General features: G+C 39.5%; 1 protein-coding gene across 9 annotated transcripts; it reads left to right on the top strand.

The window, feature by feature from the left end:
- The first annotated feature begins 7,607 nt into the window (after nt 1-7,607).
- On the top strand, nt 7,608-22,558 carry LOC107305989 (arylsulfatase D-like). 9 transcript variants are annotated; one of them, XR_014947480.1, is made up of 11 exons: nt 7,608-7,710; nt 10,671-10,736; nt 13,220-13,369; nt 13,819-13,940; nt 14,882-15,004; nt 16,460-16,883; nt 17,752-17,820; nt 18,034-18,168; nt 20,683-20,845; nt 21,472-21,626; nt 22,071-22,558. XR_014947480.1 is itself a non-coding variant. In XM_085550998.1 (11 exons), exons 1-11 carry the CDS (start codon nt 7,646-7,648, stop codon nt 22,436-22,438), a joined length of 1,875 nt encoding a protein of 624 aa, XP_085407124.1. In that variant the 5' UTR covers nt 7,615-7,645; the 3' UTR covers nt 22,439-22,558. The 9 variants fall into 9 exon arrangements, 5 of the variants coding, with proteins under 5 accessions (XP_085407124.1, XP_085407136.1, XP_015704210.2 ...); XR_014947476.1 differs by having other exon boundaries at nt 21,505-21,626; XR_014947467.1 differs by having other exon boundaries at nt 7,612-7,710; nt 17,684-17,820.
- The last annotated feature ends 726 nt before the right edge of the window (nt 22,559-23,284 follow it).

The raw sequence follows: 23,284 nt of genomic DNA on the forward strand, positions 1-23,284 counted from the left end.
TTGCTGTGTTTTTTCTTTTTCTTCTGAATTTGTGAGTCACTCAGGGATTAAGATTTCCTTTCTTTTTTATAGTTAGCAGCAGTGCTAGATATCCCTGCAATACATTTTTGCAGACTTTTACTCCTACCTCCCAAATATTTCCAGAATATTTCTTCACAGAATCTCCTTTAAAAGTAGCTTCCTTCCTTGTAGCCAGTCCCTCCAACAGCAGTGATGATGGCAGCTGGTTAGCCTGGGACTCCTTCATCAGGAATGACTACCTAGTTGAGGCAGAAAGTTTAGAAGCTAGATCTGCATATTACAAGCTGGATCTATCAGTGCTTTCTGAGAAGGACAAGCATTTTCTGACTGCAGTCAGCTGCTCTTTGTAGAGAACACAAAAAGGAAAAAAATTCCCTTTCCAAAACCCCACTGCAATCATCTTCCTAAGCAGCATTAGCAAGCACATAGTGTCATTGATGGTCACACAAGTACAAAGTCATTTAAGCACAGGTCACACAATTTATCTCAGTGCCCTAGAAATGGCTAGGACTCATTTCTCCTTTAGTAAATGTTTAGCTTATTTTGCTTGTATTTACCCCCTTGTTTCCCTCAGTGTTGTACTGTTCCCTGCAATGTTGTGATCTCACACACTTTACAGACTGTTTCTCCCAGGTAAGAACTCAGATGCTCCTTCACTGCTAACTTTGATGAGAAAAAACATTCAGTCATACTGTGACATCTTCAAGGAATGAAGTGAATCCATCATTTCACGTATACTGGATTCTTGCTTAATTACTCCATGGTTAACAGTGTGCACTTTATTTCATATTTGAATTTATTTTATTTCACTTGTTCTTTCTTGGCTAGATTTAAAGTTCATGTTCAATATCCAACATTTTCTGCACAAAAATTTACTTCAGAACAGCCAGCATTTATTATTTTTTAGGGTTTTTTTTCTGAGACTCACTCCTATTCTCAAGCTAGGGATTCTACACCCTCTGGTTATTAGTACTTTTAAATATGTGAATATAAGACCTATGCATATGTCTAAACCATTTCTTTTCCTGCACAGGAACACTTAATAGCACTGCAGGGTGTCTATTTGGGGCTAGAGTGTATGGGAAAATATCTGAGCTAGAACTGGCATCAGTCACTGGTGTTTGCATGTGAAAGCACAGGTATCAAGGGGAGTGAAAGCTTTGCTCCCTGTAGTCTCAAGGTAAGCCTCTGGGCATCTCATGTCACACTTCCAATCTTCTTCCCTCTTACGCTAACAATGTCATAAATTGTCATACAATGACCTAACAATGTCATACCAGCCCTCACTCTCCCTTACTATGAGTTTTATGAGCAAATATTGGCACATGTTGTCAGTCAGTCCATGAGAAGTCATGCTGTACCTTCCCAGCAGTTTCAGGCATAGCTCTTCTGCTATGCCTTCTATGTCTTCTTTTTGACTCATAGACCATCACAAGACTCATCATATTCAGTTCTTGTTTGTTCTTTGTTTGCTCTGCTGCCCATGACTGATTAAACCCACATCATGTGGCACAAGCACCATTAAACTAATTTAGCACACAATCGTTTATAAAAATATGCTTTCAGAAAGGTTATTAATAGTAGATCGAGATCGAGATTTGTTCATTTATTCTTTCAGGGAAGAACAAGTTATCTGGGCAGTTTCTGGACTGCCAAATAACTCAAATTATTATCACATCGTGGCCACTAATCATTAGGGGTCCTGCAGATCATGGAGAATGTAGGAAGCACACCAATGTACCTATGTACATTGGCTCAACCCATACCGGGACTATGAACTTTGGGAGAGTCTTGCCCTTAGCAGCACCAGGTGTTACCTCTGTTGGTGCTCAACGTTGTTTAACTTGCACTACCAAAAACACCAGGCAGAGGGCTCTTGAATGAGCACAGCAGCACACAGGCGCAACCAAATGCAAACTAATTACAATCAATATTGCCACATCAGGGTGAAGCAGCAGGTGTAACAGGGTTTTCCTAGTCATTGACTATCCTCCAATGATCCTATCTGAACAGGCAGTTGATTAGTTTTTTAGGGTAATTTTATCACCACTGTTTTGTCAGTCCTGTTAATTCCTCAGTTGCTCAACTGAACTGATTTTCATGCAAATCCACAGAATACAGAGAAAAAATACATAGACTTTTTAAAGTATTTTAAGTGATTCTTACTTGCAAAGCAAGGGGTTTAAAAGATCCATACACAGAAGCTCATTAATCTTTTCCAGTATCATACTGTTCCTCACAAGTGCTTTGTTCTCAGGCCATTTGTGAGTTGACAGAAGCCTATTTATATATGTAGTTCTGTGAATAAGGTCTTTAAATTGTGATAATTTTTTTTAATGAATAGCTGTGAAGTGTTCTAAAACTATCAGCCTTTTAAGAGGTTTCTCATTCATTGTCAGTATTGTAAATTCAGCAAAAATACTATTTACAACACTAACTTAAATATATATATATATATATATATATATATATATATGGCAGCAACAGGAGAAGAAATTTCAGAGTTGGCAGTCTTAAAATTATATTACAGTAGTTTATGGCTTTGACATACTTAGAGTGCACAAAATGTGTACAAACTGTTTCTGTTATGATTTTATCTATGTCCATAGTGGCTATTCTAATCCAGTTATGAAAGAAGCCTGAAGGTAGAGGATGGTCAATACAGGCATTCTTTAAACAAACAGATCTTCCATTCTTTGCTTTCTGTTTACAGAAGGCTCCATCATGCTGCAGAAAACTACTTGTTTTCTGGAGGGTAATTTGATGCTTCATGCGGTTTCTACAGCCATTCCTTACTAACATTCATACATGTGTGATGTTGGAAAACACATTCTGTGGTTAACATTTATTTGGAAAGATACATGGAATGAAGGCAGGTGTGGATCTGTGATGAACTTGGAATTGCTTCGCTAAGGTAATGTATCATAGAGATTCTTTCAGTACGAAGTGTGTATGTTTAATATAGACCTAAATGAGCCTAAATGTTTTACAGGGTTTCAATAAGAAATTCTCAACCCTAGAGACCTTCTAGTTCAACACACTCTCCCTTCATGCTCATAAATAGCAGTTATTGAGCTGTCCACTTCGATGAAGGCAAGGATTTGCATTTGGTAAGCTGCATTGCTGTGGACTATTGTCTAAAGTGAGAGTTTATACATGTAATTCAGATGTAGACTACTATATTATAAATACACCTATGTAAGGGATGAGATTTGTTAATTTGAGAAGTTATCTCAGCTGCCCTAGGGTATGAAATGTCTTTCCAAAAATGCAGTCTTCCATAATGTAGGCTATTGCACTGGTGCAGGCATAATTTTTGTCTTCCAAAAAATAAGGTTTGTTGTTTTTGTCTAATGAAAGCAGACAGCTGTTGTTTGCCAGTGTCCCACCAGAAGGAATGGCATGAAACAAGCATCATTCTCAGGCTGAAGAAGAGATTAACTCATCTGGAGGCACATTTTGAACTCAAAAATTCAAGCAAAAGACAGTAGATACCCTGATGATATACATATGTCCAAAGTAGTAATGGTGGAGGTTATATATAACCCTAGAGGTTATTTCAGCACCTGAAAAGAGAACTGGGTGGAATTTTAGTGTTTATTACTGTGAAAAGTACACTCCAGTAGCCATGAAGTACCTCCTACAGGACTTCAGGTGCCTCTTTGAGCTGAACACAGCCTCTGGGCTAAATATAGGCATCTCCATGCTCACTACAAATGACTGCATCTTCCCTCAGGGGCAATTTCCTCTTAAGACACGAACAGTCATGAAGAAGAACAGAGGCAACAGTGCTGCAGGAAATGTATTTTATTATTCAAATAGTAAAGTGACTGTGAATCTGGGTGACATTTGGACTAAGATGCTGGCCTGAATATGTGAAGATGGTAAGCTGAAGCGATAATTTTTCTTTTCTGTGCCTGTAGCTCAGTATCATAGAATGTGTAATTTGTATCTCTATTTTCAGTCATCAGTTATCAACTTCTTTTCTTGGCCAAGAAGTACTTAATCACAGGTTTGAACTCCTAGTGTTTGTCAACCCTGTGTCATTACAAGTACATGGAAATTATTTATACATGGTTTAAAACAATCAGTGGAAGGTCCATGTGAGCTTGTAGTACAACAACCATGTAGTAGAAAATAAACCTGGGAGCCAATTTGAGAGAGAGAAAAGAAAAAATGTTTGTTTCACTCCTTCACAAGGTAAGTTTTATAAACTCATTCTGTACGTAAAATAAATCATACAATTTCTGCTATGTTCAGGAACCTAGAGGTTGGGTCCTCATGTTCATAGCATTTCGCCTTCCTGAGTCAAACCATCCATTATGACACAACAAGGGATGGCATCATATGTCTTTTATAAACCAGTACATTATTATTATATAGAAACTACTCCAGTAAATACTGCTATTTCCAGATTCTACATCACTCAGGGTTTCATTTACTGACAGTAACAGTGGGCTTGTGGTTAGCAGCCCTGGGATACTGGGCCTAGGAATAAAGATCCTTTGAAGCTGTGCAAAGTACATCAACAAAACTGTTGCCAGAGTGAAATAGTGACATGAAAGGGAAAAAATAACATGATTTATATTCTAGGCAAAACACATTTGAATCAGTAAAAGGTTGACTAAATAGCCTCCATAGATGAAGAATGCCCCTAAGCAAGATTTTGTCCTGTGTTGTGATGGTTACTGTAGCCCTTTAGACTGCATAATTCATAGGTTTAGTGTGTTTAGGATAGCTTTGATAAACAGCTCGTGCTTTCTTCAACCAAATTACATCAGGACAGTGAAAGCCCTACAAACTATTGCATGTTTAGGCCTTGACAGATGCATTGCTCTGAGAGCCTTGGAGATGGAAACTTTTCCCCCACTGGGACAAATGTGCACCCGGAGGTGTACTGTATAACTCAAGCAGGTCTGTGTTGCCTCTCCTTTCCTCATTTATTTCACTTTGAAACTGTTTGTGAAATGGGCTAGGCCCTCCATCCGACTAGTTTTTGAGAAATCACTGAATCTCTTGCTCATGTTCTACCTCTAGGAATCTCCCAGAACCCCTTATGATGGGCCCCTTCTCTCCTTCAGGATGCTCAGTGATGAGTTATGAAGTGAGAGAGGATAAACTGCTGTCTTGCTAACGCAAGAGAAGCCTACAAAGTCAGTGGCAGCCTCTGCCAATATGCAGCCTTCAAAAACAAACAAACAAACAAACAAAAAAAAAAACAGGGAAAAAAAAAGAATGAAATATGAATAAATGTGGAAATCATTTTCTGTAAGAGATTATTCCTATTCTGAAATATTCAGTCAGTTATCCCTTGAGGTAAGAGAGTAAATCCAAGCAGACTTGCACTCATTCCCTCTGCCAGAATTCCAGGTGGAATGGTTGGCTTATAGAGGATTTTTGTTAGCTGTGTATCACATTTTGCTCATCCTGTGAAATAGCCATCAGTTTGACAACCCTATCCTTTTCTGAGATTCCTTCTTTCAAGAAAAGCTAACTGTCAAACTGGCACCTTTAGAAAGCTCTGAAAACCAACAAATTATATATGTCTCTATCAGAAGCTCCATAAAGCCTGTCACTAAAACGATTTTGATGTATTAATTTTTGGAGGAGTGAAATGGAGTCTTCATTCTTATGCTGAGGGTACCTGTGGGTGCCAGTCAGCTGGCCAGTGTTTTCTTAGAGCAGTACCGTTGCATGCTTTCTGAAATACCTTATTTGCTAATATCTCACTGCCCTTGAATGCATGACTGATCTTTGATGGGCACTTAGGAGTCCTGTTTCCATACAGATTTCTACCACCAACTGACTCGTACCTACAACCTTACTTTCTCACCTCTGTAAAGAGAAGCGTTCCACCTGAGTTGAACAGAACTGATATCTCTCCAGTCTTTGACAGACCATGAAACTCACAGTCTATTATTTTGACACAAGTAATTTGGATGTCTTATCTACTTAGCCTCTGAATTTCACTGAACACATAGAAATTCAGTATCCTTGCAACTCCTAACCTCCCAAATTTTTTTTATAATTACACATGCATAAGTTGAATTTTGGAAAGCTATCTTCAGGTTAGACTATACAAATTTAATCCACAAAACTATATCAAATAACACCATTTGTTGATTCACTCCTTCAGGAAGAGAAACACCTCACTTGTTGTAGAACACCATATCATACAACAGTAGGATTGGAAACATATTGTCAAATACTAGTCAGTTTGTCCAAATTTCTTTCCTCTCCAAATCGACACACAGCTATTTCAATACAAGCAATTTGCCAAAATCAATCTTCATTGATTGATTCCCTTTATAATCTGTGGTTTATACCTCTTTTTAGTGGGTGACCGATGTTATAGAGCGGCTACCAATTTCAGTAGAATTTTGTTTAGTAAAAAGAAACAAATGCTAAGAGCTAACAGACTCTAGGTGAAAAAGCTAAAGTTTATATTTTGATTCTTAACATTTAAAAATATACATACTTCCAGAAAGCCACCATCAAGATGTTTACTGTGAAATCCATAATGACCACAGTCATCACCTTTCAAATGATGGGTTTGGTTATTTTATAGAATGGTTTTTACCTTAGTGAAAAGCTGTCGGATAGCCTCTGTGATTGATGAGAGCTTTCAGACTGAAGCTCTGGCTTCATAATCAGATGACTGGCTTCATTATATTCACTACTGCCTTAGGAAAACTTGGGGGTTGGATATCAATCATCTGTAAAACAATCACCTGTCTTGCTGGGTTTGTTCTCTTGTTCTTTGCACCCTGTTGTTCAGTACTGATTTGTAAAACCCATGAACAGGGTTATGATAAGAGCTCATGAAATTTTAGCATAACCAGTGATGATGGAAAAGACTTTATTTCTTGTCCAGAGGGAAGCAGCATCATATATTGAAAGTTGAAGTGTATTTTTCCACAAATATGCTGTTGTTTCTGGGGCACGTTGCTTCTCTGTTTGAAAGAAGCAAATTGCTTTAAGCCTAGTTTTCAAAAGTGAGACTGACTTCACTGATGATATGTCTTCATTCCAAAATCTAAGGGAGCCCTAAGGTTTCCATAACCACTAGCTCTTTGGAGGCACTCAGCTCCCATCACAAATTGCTCTTTCTTGGTATTGTAGGCTTTGCTGTGACTCAGCCTGCCAAATGGGTTGGTTTGAAGGACTAGCAATAAAAAAAACCTTACTGTATTGCCTATAGCTTGGGATATAAAGTCACAAAAATTCCAAAACAACCTATAAAGATGCAGTGACTAACCCTGCAGATAAAAGCTAAGCACAAAGATGCATCTAATTATTGCAGTCTGCAGTTCTGTGAGTGAAAAAAGAACAAATGTGTAATGTACACTAGCTAACACCGGTTAATTCAACAGAAAATATCTACCAAAATATTCTCAAAACCTAACATGTCAAAATAGCAAGTATTTTTAAAAATCCATATTCAATCCATGTGAAACATTCTGGAATATCAAGAAAAGATTGCAGTAATGCATTGCAGTGCAGTGAGCATGAAGTGAGTAAAAGCTGGTCTGATATTTAAAAACAAAAAGCTTCCGTTTTATCCTCGGTGTGGACTTTTCCCTCCTCCCCTGGCAGGCTCCAGCAATCTCTTCCCAGCAGGCCTATGCTCACAGCCCTGCTCGGCCTCTCCCTGCAGCCAGGCCTCACAGAACGGAGGGACCTCATTCAGTATCTGGTATCTGCTACTGCTTGGATGGGCAAAAAGAGTGTGGGTGGGGCTGGAAGAGCATGCAGTGTTCAGCAGCAGTTGCTTTTCTTCTCTCCTTCATGGCTCCTGGCCAGCTCAGGGTTTTTGAGGTTTTGGGGGTGAGGGGCAGGCTGTCTGCTTTCCTTATTGCTCTTATAAGACTTGTTGTGGTTTTGTAGTGGTGTACAAGTGCATTTTGCCTTGTGGTTGCTTCTGTGTAATGCACACTGATCTGGCTGTGGGGCTCCTTTTGCAGTTCCCTATATTGTGTTTGTGTCTTCCCTTCCTGCCTGCACTCCTCTGCCTTCCTGCATTGCTGTTCTCCCAGCTGCAAATACAGTGCACATGTGTGTCACAGCAGCAGCCCAAAGCCAGGAGACACTCTGAGGACACTGCCAACCACGAAGCAAAAGAAATCCCCCTCTTTTATGATGTTGGCCCTTGATATCATGGCTGCTACAGCTGAACCTGCCTACCAACATCACATCACATGTTGGCCTCAAGTTGTTCCGGGGGTGGTTTAGGTTGGATATCAGGAAATACTTCTTTACAGAAAGTAACAGTTGTTAAGCACTGAACTCCCCACCGAAGTGGCTGAGTCACCATCCCTGAACGTGTTTAAAAGCCATTTGGATGTGATGCTCAGAGACAGGATTTAGTTTAGGGTTGTTAGGCTAGGTTGCCATTGGAATTAATGATCTTTAAGGTCTTCTCCAACGTGGGCAATTTTATGATTCTATGCTGCTGCCGTACAACAGATGGTAGCAGAGGGGCAGTCTAACACAGTGCAGTCTGACATGGAAATGGGGCTGAAGCAAAAATGTGGAACTGAGTGCTGGTGCAGTTGTTTTCCTGCTCTGCCTGCTCCTAGACCATTGCCTGCTCTCATGAGCATCCAGCTGCCTGGAAGCTGTGTAAGGAACCAAGGCAAGGCAGAAGAACACATTGTATGTGTCATGTATCTCTTCTAGAGCCACAATGCATTCTGCAGGTCACATTCTATATTCTAATGTACCACTAACTATGAATAACCTGTTGTGTAGTATGTACACAACATATGTATGTAGTATTACAGAAGGCAGAAAGCAAGCAGTTATTCTCACCTGACAGTTAAGCAGCAGCATCCCTCTAATGTTTTTAAGGAGGAGGTATTACTTTCAGCTCTGGTGGTGTGCAAGGATGTGTGGTGGTGACCACCCCAGTCTGGAGGTATATGAGATAAGATTTACTTCAGTCAGTGAGTGTTGCGGTCATGGGGAGATATTTTTGAAGTGGAGGTTTGTCCTTTTTCTTCTCTGTTGCGCATTAATAAGGATAGACTTCAAAATAGGAATATATTCAACTTGTGAAATATTCAGAGGCTGGGGGAGCTGCCTGGAGCCGAGCTGCAGTGAGGGAGGAAGGCAGGTACATAAGCCTGCTTGGAATTGTTATAAATCTAATAAGTAGTCAGGTCCACCCAGTTCAACCACTCAATAAACCAAGCTTTCAAGTTGAATGAACTGTATTCTAAGTCGATTAAGCTTTTGTTACTGGTTGATAAATTCAGAGAAAGAAGTGGTATGGTAGTCATTTGTCATATGCGCATGAAATGTGCTCTTTCAGAAGAGAGAAACTTCTGGATAATGCTTACAGATAATTAAAAATGTTTAACAGTGTGAAATATGTCCACACAGAGTTGATCTGGTCTGTTCCTGCTGCTTATGGCTCTGTTGGATTTGGCTTCATTTAGCAGAATTGTATAAACTGAATTTCTTACAAGTGCTATGACCTTCTATGTGGGAGGCACTAGGCTGAAAAACTGATGGGCATATTCTGCTGATTGTAAATGTAATAATTAAGTTTTTAGTAGATAATGACATTTGCGAGCTTTTCAGCTGAAATGAAGTATTAACATCAGTGACTATTTTCAAGCCAATAGCAAGTAGTTTCATAATTTATTGGTTCAATTACACTTTGAGGACTCCACTGTGGCTTCCAGTCATTCTTTGCCTGGGAGACTTCTACTGAAAATAATTTAGTATCATCAGATTTCCCTTTGTCTGTGCAAAGATTAGACAATCTATAGAATGAGTATTGTAAGATTATTTTGGTGTTATATGGACCAGAAGAATTTGTGTCCTGGGGAGTCGAACTGGGATGAAAACTAAGAGCAGTCTTGCAATAAAGACAGGAAAAAAAAATTGATGAAAAGAAGCTTCCACAAGTTTGGAGCCATTATCTTCAGGTTATCTGAACACTTTAGATGAGAGTGTTCAAACTGGCTTTACTGGAGCTCTGTCAGGTAGCTTGTAAAAAGATGTCTTGTAGCTGCTTGGGAAGATGCTATAAACTTTATCTGTAGTGTCAACAATCAGATGTAGGTTCATGGGCACACAGATGTATTTGCTGTTCTGATAAAATTTTACTGTTAAATGGTTAAACTGGTTTCTTTACAATACCTTATTTTCTTCCATTTTAGGCATTCACTGTCAATCATATTGCGCTTTGTTTGGGAGCATTCTAGCACAAATCACCTGCAGAAAACAGGCACATGTTTTTGTGTGCTCCAACTTCCAAATTCTGGCTAGGTCTCAGCAAAACTTATCAGCTAGAACCTTTGTTTTCTCTCCATGGGTTTATGCACTAATTAATCTGTTGTCTTTGTCTTGAATAAGCTGTTGCGTTCTTTCAATATAAAACACCTTTTTCGACTCTTGAATTATGGTGGCTTTTTTTTTTTTTTTTTTTTTTTCTGACTCCTCTCCAGTTTTTTAAACTTCATGTTGAAAATTGTCACTTTTTGGTCAGAAAAACAGTACAATTCCTCTTAATTTCTATCTTTGAGGTAAAATCACTTCACTGATCTCTCTCTTGTAGTGGGATAAAAGAATTGGCTGAATTATAATTTTCCCCTAACATCATGCTAGTGTCTGTACTTAATTTATTAACTTATTTTCAGGATCGCTGCCTACCAGGAGATGATTGCAATCCTACCTTGCACAGCCATTGCTGCCATTCTATTCAGGTGAACAAATTTCTGGCTCTTCCCTTTGTGTGTTCATTTGTGCTTGTTAGAATTAAAGATGTGTTGTTTGACTTGGCCCACTCTTTTTTTCCAAGCAGTCCAGGGTTCAAGTGAATCATTTTTCCCAGTGCTTTGTTTGCTCTGTCTTTGTTCCCTTCCTTACCCCCACACAGGAAATGTAACTCTGTGAGAAATGATATCATTGTTCTTCCTCACTTATTTTGTTATTCCTCCTTGAATGTGAATTCCACTCTGTTATAAAATGGTTTCTCCCTTTTTGCAGCCCCTTAGACAAGTAATCTAAGGTACCAGGCTCCCATTGAGATATAATATATATAGTATAATAATAATAGTAACAATAACAACAATAATAATAGTAATAATAATAATAATAGATATTAAAACTTTGTTAGAGGATTGTATGCTATAATATCACAGTCCTGTAATTTGTGAGGTGTCCACCAAACATTGGAGTATCACCTTATGAAATAGTTCTAGGTTCAGGCTGCCCAGGGAGGTGGTGGAGTCTCCTTCTCTAGAGATATTCAAGACCCGCCTGGACGCCTACCTGTGTGACGTGGTATAGGGAGCCTGCTTTGGCAGGGGGGTTGGACTCGATGATCTCTTGAGGTCCCTTCCAACCCCTGCAATTCTGTGATTCTGTGACTCTAAGGCAAGTACAGGAGCAAAACATTAAGAGCTCAGTAGATTTTTCGATATCTGAGTGCCTGTGCCAGTGGTTTCTAACCTGTGCTTGGAAGATCACTGTTTGTCACTAAAGCTATGGGTGCTCATCTAGGGTGTAACTCTGTATTACATCTTGTAAATAAAGAGTATGTAGTTAGTAGACTTTATTTTGTTTACCTATTTACTTATTGCAATGTTTCGCACTTTTCTGATTCATTAGACGAATGTTGTGAAATCACCTATTAATACTACCTGCCAAATAATTTTAGAACCAGCTTGATGTGTTTGATGTATTCATGTTTTTAAACAATGTATTAGCCCCATATTGAATCCTCTGGCTATGCCTCCATCACATCAGCATTTCTGGAATCGAATGGGCAGTTTTACAGGTAGAAAATGTTTTGTATTCTGTCACCCATACTGCTTTAAAGTTTTATCAGTGTTTTGTAATGAAACATTCTTCCTCCAAATATTGTTGAAAGGTGATGCTTTCAGCACTAAGCATGTTTTTTGAGTTGTTGTTGCTTTTGCTGTTTGTTTTTATAATGTACTGTAATGCTACATTACACCTTAGCATATAGGCATAAAACTATAAGCAGTGGGTTACCTGAGATGGAATTTCTTCTTGACCCTATCTAAATCCACAAACAGGATTGCCAGTGGAATCAGTAAATACCCATGAAAACAAATACCCAGAAACAGAAAATGCTTTGGTAGGGCTGCAGACATAAGTAAAACAGATTTCATAATTTACTTTATTTTATATATATCTATATATATATAGGTATATCAGACAGATGGGAAGAAGTACTCTTGTCCTCAGCATGGAAAGAATGCCCAAGTGACTGCTTTTGGGGGCTGCTTGTTTCCAGCATTCTTTAGAGACCTTTCCCCTGACCCTCCAACTGAATGCAATAACACTCTGAAGGGTTCATCATGCCAGTTCTGTAACTTTTACAAGATGCTACACCAACTAAAAGGAAACACTACTTAAAATGATCAATCCAAGTATAGAGATTCAAAATTCCTCTGCTGTTTCTACAGCAAGATCTTATCACAACTCTGTAAATCACTGTTTTAACTGAGTAGTACAATGTACAAAAAGAAAAAAGCTAGAACTTTGCTCTTGGGTGATTAAATTCCCATAGTAACCATAGTTACTAATTTACAACTGGGAGTTCATTGTCTCTTCTCTTTACAGAAAATCCTGTGTGTTGTGCTAGCCTGTTAGAGGTGCCAGTTGCTTGTTCGTTCAAAAATATGTTTGTCAACATTAGATCTACAGCACAACCACAGATCCTAGGGTGGTTTTCAGGGGAATTCTCAGCCTGTGCAAGAGACTGAGCTGCCCTCTGTCCATCTAAATTAGCACGCATTGCAGTAATTACATTGTTCAAGTTAAAAATCACTGTCGGACCAGGACCTACTTGGAGGAATGTGTAGCTTCAAATACACTATGAGTATTTATTTAAGAAGTCTGGTACATATGTGTAAAAATGTAAATTCTCCTTTTGCCAGTTATTAAATGCAGCTGAGCGGTACAGGGGTGTTAGCATCTTGGAATGCCAGTAGAAAGGCTACCATAACTTCTCTGACTACACCGATGTGTCTGGTGCAGATGCAAGAAGTGAAATCAGTAAAACTCTGCCCTTCTGCTTCTCACTGAAAGTGAGACTGGGAAATGGGAGTTTTCTCACTGTTTTGATTGTCATACTGCCCATCTACTGCCAGAGGGTTCCCATCCCTTTACCACTCTCAGAGACCCAGATTTAAACAGTTACTTTGTTGTGTTTCAGGAGGTACTTCCTAATATCACTGACTTCATGTCTGCTCTGGAACAAATTTGGCTTTAGTATGGCTGTGGACTCTAAACCCAACATACTTTTGTTCCTGGCTGATGATCTTGGCATCGGAGATGTAGGATGTTATGGGAACAATACCATAAGGTAAAAAAAAAAAAAAGTCTCAGAAAAATATATTTTAAACTATAGAATATCTATCCTGAGTAATTAAACCTAACAAGAAAATAAGAAATGCTCTTAATTCAAGGCAGTAGTAGTTCAGTAATGGGTACATTAAAGTACCTGTTGTTTCTATGCACATTGGATGCAATGCACAGTAAAAGGAAAAAAACATCAAATTTTCATTTCTACAAATCCTAGGTTTCTTCCCAGTGTTGTCAAATACACTCTATGGCTGTGCCCCAAAAAGGAATTCTCCAATGATTACAAGTCATTTTACCCACTGTATCAAGATTTGTTACTGTACCAGTCCTGAAGTATATGCAGAATAACTTTTTGAGGAACTACCCTAAAATTCTCATTTTTTCTTGGCAGTTCATAAAAGTAAGGCTCAGGTTCCTTCACTTCTTTTAAAAATTCAAATTTCATTTTAGGACCCCAAACATTGACCGCCTGGCAAGAGAAGGAGTGAAGCTTACTCAGCACATTGCCGCAGCTCCACTCTGCACTCCAAGCAGAGCAGCTTTTCTCACTGGCAGATACCCCATCAGATCAGGTTGGGCCCATTTTGAGTGACAGATTTCTAATGTACAGAGCTGAGGGACTATAGTAGTCAATAAGAATGAATGGAGGAGAATTCAGCTAATTCCTCACCCTGAGTTAGAAAGTTCACAGCCAGTGTCTGTAACTTTTTATAAGTAACTTGCAATCAGAAACCATTGCCTCACCAGCTGACATCAGCTAAGCTTACAGAATTCAGGAGATCTTTATGATGAAAATAGATAGGCATAGAGAAATGCCAGGAGTACCATTTGTCATTTCTTTAGTACATCACAGCCTGGGCTGAACTGCTGGAATTCATTTGGATGGTGATGGTTAAATATAAGGTTGAAATGGGGCTCTCAAGAGAGAAATGTGGAAGTTCATAGCCAAGACAGTGCAGAAAGTCACAAACTGAAGTGACAATGGAATACTGGATCCACTCACCACATACTTGAGACACCTTTTGGAAGACATAATAGATATTTCCCATTAGGATTTACATGGGAAAATGAGGTGATTACATTAGGAGAGTTAAGTGGACAATCAACGTTGGTAGAGCTGTATCTCCCCTAGCATTACACAACATCCCCCTGAGATAGGGAAATGCAATTGTTATCTCTCATTTTAGATGAGGAGCAGAGAGGCCAAATTATCACATTTACTTGGAAACACAGAAAAGAGAGCCTACTATGTACTATCCCCATCAATTAATTTTCAGCTTGATGGTAAATCTAGTGCTAAGCAGCATTTGCTTTGAAAAATAGCACTTGAATTCAGATGTGCTATTGTTGCTATGTGATGCATCTACCTTTGAGATATGCTTAAATTTACATCTAGTGAGGAACTCTGCTGGCTGCAGGTTCAGCACCTGACCTGAAGGCTGTCAGGAGTATCACAGTCTCTGCAAGCAGAGCACAAATAGCCCTCAGGGATGACCTGAACTATTTCTATCAGGAATGGCTTCCAGCAACAGATACCGAGCACTGCAGTGGAATGCTGGGTCGGGGGGGCTCCCTGCAAATGAAACAACTTTTGCCAGACTCCTGCAGCAACAAGGTTATACCACTGGGCTGATAGGTAAGTGAAAATGTTTTAGTATAATTTTGAAGAATGATTTAATTACATGAATTTAGGCACTGTACTTGTCCCAAATTGTTGATGAACATGAATCTTTCCAAAAGACTGAAGGGACAAAACAACACCTTACCTTGTAATTACAAGACTGAAAATACTGTGATCTCAAGAGCTTTAAGATAATGCTCATATATGTACAGGGCATGTGAATCAGGAAGGATTAAAAACTGACCCATTATTATTATGGGTGAGAGTTTATTTCACTTGGCTTAAGGCTTTTGAATGTTTGGCCCACTGAGGGAGGTTTGTTAACTTTGTTATTTGGTCCAAATAAAACAGTCTGAGCATTTCAAAGGCATTTGGGGCAAAGGGCAAAGAAACTAGAAAAAGAAAGAGAGTAGGGAAAGAAAGGAATAAAATCTGTACCCATAAAACAGGTGATGAAGCACAGGTGCCTCACAGGTGATGTTGTGAGGTCCCAAAGAGGCATAGTACTGTGGCACTTCCCTCAGAAGAGGCCATGATAGAAAGACATGAGAGAAACACTGCCCTGGAGAACTTGCCTTCCTGTCTGTGACATTGATCAGAACTCTACAGTTTCAGTTTTCATCATTCTTTTGCTAAATACTCTAAAATGGACTGGTAAATTATTTCTTCTCTCTTCTGTTCTGCTTTTATTACTTACTCAAGTGATAGATGCTTCTGCAATGGATCCTTTAGTATAAATTTATAGGTATAACCCTTAAAGCCAAGGAGTTCAGCCTTGCCAAAGCACTGTCATCTCCAAGTTCTGGAAATAAATGTGGCTGTATTGAATTGAAAGATAATGAGGCAAAGTCTTCCTGGCTGAGTCTATAATTACTTGGCAAACATATAGACCAGAAAACCTCAAGGTTCTTTGATCCAGAACATTTCCTAAGCTTTTGTCTGCATGCTCTCTTTAGGAGTCTGGGCAGGGATAGAGTGAAAAGTTGTTTTACACCTTTTTCTACTCTTCATATTGAATGGGGACAATGCATAGGAAATAATCTTTCTGAGTCTGGTGATCACAGTATTTGTCAACACTGGCCAAGAGTTTTTTGGATATTCTAGTAAAATTGTAACATATTAAAAGAAGTTGCAAGTAAAGCAATTGAAAGTTAGGACCGAGGTATATTAAAGCAGCTGGTGATTTAGAGTCCATAGTCCCCTGACCCTCATTGAAAAGCAATTTCAATCCCATCCTTAAGTAACCTTCATCTCTTCCGTAGCTGACCTGACTGTTCTGCAGATTTCTCTGTTGATTGCCTGACCACTTGGGGTTCGCACATTAGGTCACATTTACCCATCAAGCACTGGTTCCATCACGCCTCCTTATGTGCTTTGATTCACAAGATTCCCAAGGGAGTACTTGCAGTGTCTCTGTTCGAGTTGTCCACTTAAATGTTCTAATTTTTTTTCATGCTTTAAAACCTTCAGGAAAGTGGCATCAAGGTGTAAACTGTATATCCTCCAATGACCATTGTCACCATCCTCTAAATCATGGGTTTGACTACTTTTATGGCATGCCTTTTACGCTTCTAAACAACTGTCAAGAAAACAAACCTCCAGAGCTGGATGCAGCCCTTCAAGCCAAGCTTTGGCTTTACAGTCAGATAATTGCCCTCACTGTGTTTACTCTTGCTGCTGGAAGATTGATTGGTTTGGTTTCCATCCGCTGGAAGATAATTGCCTGTTTCTCTTTGGCGGGCTGCCTTTTCTTCGTTTCTTGGTACTCCAGTTACGGCTTTGTGCAGCGTTGGAACTGCATCCTGATGAGGAACCATGATATCACTGAGCAGCCAATGAGGTTAGAGAGGACTGCTTCCCTCATGCTGAAGGAGGCAAAGTCATTTATCAAAAGGTAAATGATTGTCTGTAGTTTTCTTTATAAGTGAGAGGAGGCTCTGGTCTCATGGAATAGGGTTGTGTTTTGGTTTTTTTTTACCACGCCAGCTATAGCTGTTTGTTTATAACTTGGTAAAATTCATACCCAAGTTATTTTTATTTTGAAATTTAAATTTTAATTGCAACTACCCACATGGAAAGTGATAATAAATGAATTTTCACCATAAACATCTCAGTATACACTGTAATTTGTAAATAACAAATTTGTTCCATTATTGACCGGTTAATTCTTACATGTTACTCTGCAAGCCTCATTTGTGCTTTTTCTCATAATCCTTATAAAGCATTTACTACTAGCTTCAAGATCCTCTTTGGCCTATACAGCCCTCAATAAATACTTCTGTGTGCCAGACGTCTTTCTGTAAGATGGGAAGAGTAATAATCTTCTTCTTAAAAGTATATTTAAACATATATACTGAAAAACTTTAATGGCCGTCTTAGAAAAGCCATGTAAATCTTAAGGTAAATATAAGACTATTTCCAATTGCATTTAATTAAACAAAGCATCAGAGACATGCAGCTGATTCTTAAAAGCACTACACAAGTGCTATGCCAGTTTACATTTTGGAATCTGACTGAAAACTGTCTGTCTTGTCTACATTTTATGCAAGAAAGCAACAATTAACCAAGATCAACAGGGTCACATTGCATGTGGATACAGCATAGAGTTATTGATTGTGTCTCTGCACTGATGAATACAAAAACTTTTGGAATATTTCAAATGCACACCAAAAATTATGCTTCTTTGTTTTTAAGAAACAGACATGGACCATTCCTTCTCTTTGTTTCCTTTCTTCATGTTCACACACCTCTCTTCACCACAGAGAAATTTCTTGGGAAAAGCCATCACGGTTTGTATGGAGACAATGTAGAAGAAATGGACTGGATGGTGGGTAAGTATTCTTGATGATGGATTTGTTTCAGATATGTATACCTGTGTGTTTTAAAGCTGGAGAAATAATAAAGCCAAGATATCCACAGCAATCTATGCTGTTAAAACCTTATCAGAGCATGTAGCAAAAGATCATTATCAAAATGTTATACATGTGGATTGATCTTTCTAATTGCTTAATTGGAACCCTTCTGTCTCTCTTCTTAAATTTAAGGTGAAATTTTAGATTTTCTTGACAAGGAAGGTTTGAAAAATCAGACATTCACATACTTTGCTTCTGATCACGGAGGACACTTGGAAGCTCAGGATGGTTCTGCCCAGATAGGTGGCTGGAATGGCATTTATAAAGGTAGGAAATTAAATGTAGCTTTACATGTTGATTAGAAACAGAAACACAATGATGTAACCTGGGTGAAGTTTTCAAAGCTGTGATTTACATTGTTTTCTATATTGAAATACCGGTGACAAGCAGAGGTGCTTTAATCTTAAAGTTACTTTTTCTTTCAGTAAAATCTAAGTATTATTGCACATCTCTTTGATAATGGTACTATACAGTTTGATACCTGTAAACTATTTGGTGTTCTCAAGTGAAAGGCACTGAATAAAATATGGCAGATCCCTTTAAAACTCCCCTTTTCCCCCTGGTAGCCCCCACATAGGTCTGTTCCTGATTTACTTGTTTCTTTTTCTTATTATTTCCAGAAATCATTGCTGTCCACCCATTTGATATGAAACAGAGTAAGGACGCATTTTGCCATGACAAACAGCAATAGTTTAGCCCCCTGTATGCCTCTATGCTCTATGTAAATCAGTGATTGGCATAAGACCCAAATGACTTTGGTGATGCACAAAGACCTCTCTCACCTCTGCCTTCTTTTTGTGCAGTGAATTATGATTCAGCCTCCTGGGCAGCACAGCAGATTTTTAAAGCCACAAGATACCTTGCTACCTACTTGGAGGTAGTGAGGCCCTGCAAAGGGATCTGGACAGGCTGGAGAGCTGGGCTGAAGCCAATGGGATGAGGTTCAACAAGACCAAATGCCGTGTCCTGCACTTTGGCTGCAGCAACCCCAGGCAGCGCAACAGGCTTGGGGCAGAGTGGCTGGAAGGCTGCGTAGAGAAATTGGACTTAGTGGTATTGACTGATGCTCAACTGAACATGAGCCAGCAGTGTGCCCAGGTGGCCAAGAAGGCCAATGGCCTCCTAGCTTGCATCAGAAACAGTGTTGCCAGCAGGAACAGGGAAGTGCCCAGTTTTGGGCCCCTCACTGCAAGAAAGACATTGAGGCCCTGGAACGTGGTCGAAGAATGGCAACAAAGCTGGTGAGGGGTCTGGAGCACAGGCCTTATAAGGAGAAGCTGAAGAAACTGCGAATGTTCAGCCTGGAGAAGAGGAGGCTCAGGGGAGACTTTATTGCTTTCTATAACTACCTGAAGGGAGGTTGTATTGAGCTGGGGCTCGGCCTCTTCTCTCATGTAACTGGTGATAGGACTAGAGGGAATGGCTTCAAGCTGTGCCAGGGGAGGTTCAGGCTGGACATTAGGAGGTATTACTTCTCAGAAAGGGTGGTCAGGCAGTGGAATGGATTGCCCAGGGAGGTGGTGGAGTCACCAACCCTGGAGGTGTTCAAGGAATGTTTGTACGTTGTGTTGAGGGACATGGTTTAGTGAGAACTATTGGTGATGGGTGGATGGTTGGACTGGATGATCTTGTAGGTCTTTTCCAACCTTGCTAATTCTGTGACTCTGTGATTCTGTGATACACATTCACTGCATTTTCTCCCATCTGCCCCAGCAGCACTGAATCATTAAACTACCTCCTCCTGTGTCCTGCCATGAGCATGCTCTTGAACAGGAGTCCGGCTTTAGGCTCTGTTACCACCAGTGAACCTCCCATTTCTTGCCCAAGTTTTTGTTTTCCTAAAACAAGTTTCTTCTTTTACAAACCTTGAGCTTTACTGCAGGGCACAGCAGAGGTCAAAGACATGGAATTTTGGCTGAATTATGGTGAATGTTTTGATGCTGAGCAATGGTTGCTGGCTCTTAGTAAAGGTCTTATTTATAGTATGCTTGTTCTCCATCTCATTCCTTATTTCCTCTCTAGTACCAAGATGCTGTATTATGTTAGTTTATGTTAGTAGCAAGCTGGGAAAAGGTGTTTTGCTGCCATTTTAAGTAATGTTTATACCATTTGATTTCATAGTTCAGATTTTTTGCTTCTGGGTTCAGAGATGTTGCATTAGGAAAGTCAGATCCAAATCTTAATTCAAAAACTACAAAAGATGCTGAAGGCATCTGGAAATATTTCTGTGTTAAGAATATGTCTTTCTTTCCAATACTTGAAGGGAGCACATAAACAGGAGGGAGTAGATCCGTTTACAAGGGTGGATAGTGATAGGACAAGGGGGAATGGTTTTAAACTGAGACAGGGGAGATTTAGATTAGATGTTAGGAGGAAGTTTTTCACACAGAGGGTGGTGACGCACTGGAACAGGTTGCCCAAGGAGGCTGTGGATGCCCCATCCCTGGAGGCATTCAAGGCCAGGCTGGATGTGGCTCTGGGCAGCCTGGTCTGGTGGTTGGCAACCCTGCACATAGCAGGGGGGTTGGAACTGGATGATCTTTGTGGTCCTTTTCAACCCAGGCCATTCTATGATTCTATGATTCTGAAGGGAATCCATAGCTACAAAGAGAAGAAATATTTTTTACAGCTGTTTGTTAAGGTAAGATAATAATTCTTAAGTTTTCAGTAGGTTTAAACAGAATATCAACTATTTCTTTAGTCTTGTGTCTGCTGCCTCTGTGAATACTCCCTTGTGAGTTTGCCTTCTGAACTTCTTTATGTTCTTTAATGTACTTGCAGGTGGAAAAGGCATGGGAGGTTGGGAAGGAGGGATCCGTGTGCCAGGAATATTCAGGTGGCCAGGAATGTTACCTGCAGGCACAGTTATCAATGAACCTACAAGTCTGATGGATATTTTTCCCACAGTTATTCATCTGGCTGGAGGAATATTGCCACAGGACAGGTATGGAGATATTTTCATTAGGAGAAATTGAACAGAGAGCATCAACTAAATAACTTTGATGTATTTTTTTTTAATCATCCAAGATCTCTTATCTATACTGTAGTCTCAAGCCCAGTCCAAGATTTTAAGCTCAGAAGCAACCCCCCTTCCCTTCCCCTTCTCATTCCCCATACACACCTGGATATGCCCACAGGTATGCATGTGGCCACAGGACTTGTTCATTTCTAAACAAAGTTCAGCATCACTCAGGAAAAAACTGATAGCTGAGGTTGTTTTGGTATTAAATTAAGAGAGGTGTGGACACATACAGATTCCTCATAACAACATTAAATCCATACTTGTCCAAAAGATTTCTACAAACTCCTTTGAAATTTGATATATAAACAGTTATGAGATCAGTATAAATTTGTCTGAATAAAGAATACTATTCCAGTAGACCAAACCCTAAATGTTGTGTATGTATTACTAACTGGAATGAGTTTACGCAGCTATTTTGAAAATAACAAATTAACAAAATAAATTAAATATATATATATATATATATATATGTATATATATATCTAAAGGATTTAAAATGTTGACCTGGCAATTTGCTGGCTGTGATAATATGCAGTTAATTCTGTCAGGTTTGTCCCCTCCTGAATACGCATTTACATTAGGGTAATCGACGGACGAAACTTGATGCCTTTACTCCAAGGAAGAACTCATAAGTCAGAGCATAAGTTTCTCTTTCATTATTGTGGATCCTACTTGCACGCAGTGCGGTGGCACCAAAAGGACAGTAAGTGTAAATATTCCATGTTAACTACAGTATATAAGATTTCTTCTCTTGATGTATTTCTTGCTTTATGACAGATTTCTTGCATGATGACGTTTATCTGTATTGATCTCTGAGATTCTTGAAGTTGTTCTGCTTGATATATCAGTGATTTTTGCTAGCTAGAGTGGGCTTACAGTTTAAAAATACTTGTAAGTAATAAAGGAGATGTGTTATAGAAAATGGGATGAAAATAGAAGCTGGCTGCCTACTATTACACTTGAAGACTAATATTGTCTTCATATTTTTACTGCTTTCTATCTTCAAACTCAGTACACGGTACAGGTAATCTTATCTGTGGTGATGGGATGGGTGTGTGGCAAGAGGTCTCCTTAGTAAGCAACCACTGAAGACAATTCACCTCTTTTTCTCTCTTGTAGTTGTGCCATAACATTTCTTTCCTGACAGGTGGAGCTGTTTGGAAGGCTCACTATGTAACCCCAGTCTTTCATCCAGCTGGAGCTGGGGCTTGTTATGGAAAAGGAATTTGCCCATGTTTTGGGGAAGGTGTGACCCATCATGACCCTCCGCTGCTGTATGACCTCTCACGAGACCCTTCTGAGTCCCAGCCTCTGTCAGCTGACACTGAGCCCCTTTTTGACTCTGTAATAGAGCAGATTGAGAGAGCCATTGAAGAGCACCGCAGGACACTGACTGCAGTCCCACAGCAGCTTTCCTTGTACAACATTATTTGGAAGCCGTGGCTGCAGCCCTGCTGTGGGACATTCCCATTCTGTTGGTGTGATAAAGAAGGTGACAGCACACAGAGTTTGTGAGATGGATGACTGCTAGCGTGTCCCATGGCTCTGAGTCCTTTGCTGACCAAAATTTCAGAAAATAATCATGTCCTTTGTCTTGCAAGCCAAGTGAATGAAAATAAAGTAATTTTGAGTGAAGATTTACCCCTTTATTCTTCACCACTAAACAAAGATTTAAGGAAATCCTGTCCGGTGTGGTAAAGAACTTGAGTGGAGACATTTTTTTACAGATTTAGATCTAAGAGACAGCTGAAGAAGGGCATGCCTAAAATCTGTCTAGTTTATGCCTGCTCAAGCAGGACAATTTGGAGAACTCTGAAGAGACACGAGTATATATCATGCTGTCTCAGATAAATCTCTGCATGTTTGCAATTGTGCGCCTGTGGTCTATGATTCATGGGCATTCTCTATCCAACATAGTAGTTTGTCATTATTGGTTTCTGCATTTTTCTGTCATTCGTGCAGAAGTAAGACTGAGATGTTGAATGATTGTGATTTTGTCAGGGACAGTTCTCAGGCAGCTTTACTGCATTGACAGTAACACATACCAGATGAAGTTGGAAATGCTGAAGAGCAGTATAACTCTGCAGTAGTGACAAAGAAGAGGGAAGCAATTTGCCCTTCAGTAGGAGGTCCTGGTGCATATTATGTTGGCACGCAGTAGTTTTATTGTATAAAAGATGCCAATAAGAACGTTTTGGATAAATAGCATGCACTGTTTCGAAGTCAGTTAGCAAAATGTGGTCTTTTTGAGGCTCACAGAAATTAATGTTTAAAATATTTGGCAGTCATATATTAACAAACAGTAGCTCCTAAAAAGGGATCATGCCAGTACTAGTTTAAAAGAAAACAACAAGAACCAAC

This window comes from Coturnix japonica, chromosome 1, assembly GCF_054131305.1.
Source record: "Coturnix japonica strain WE chromosome 1, WE-NBRP24, whole genome shotgun sequence".
In the NCBI taxonomy this organism is placed as follows: Eukaryota; Metazoa; Chordata; class Aves; order Galliformes; family Phasianidae; genus Coturnix; species Coturnix japonica.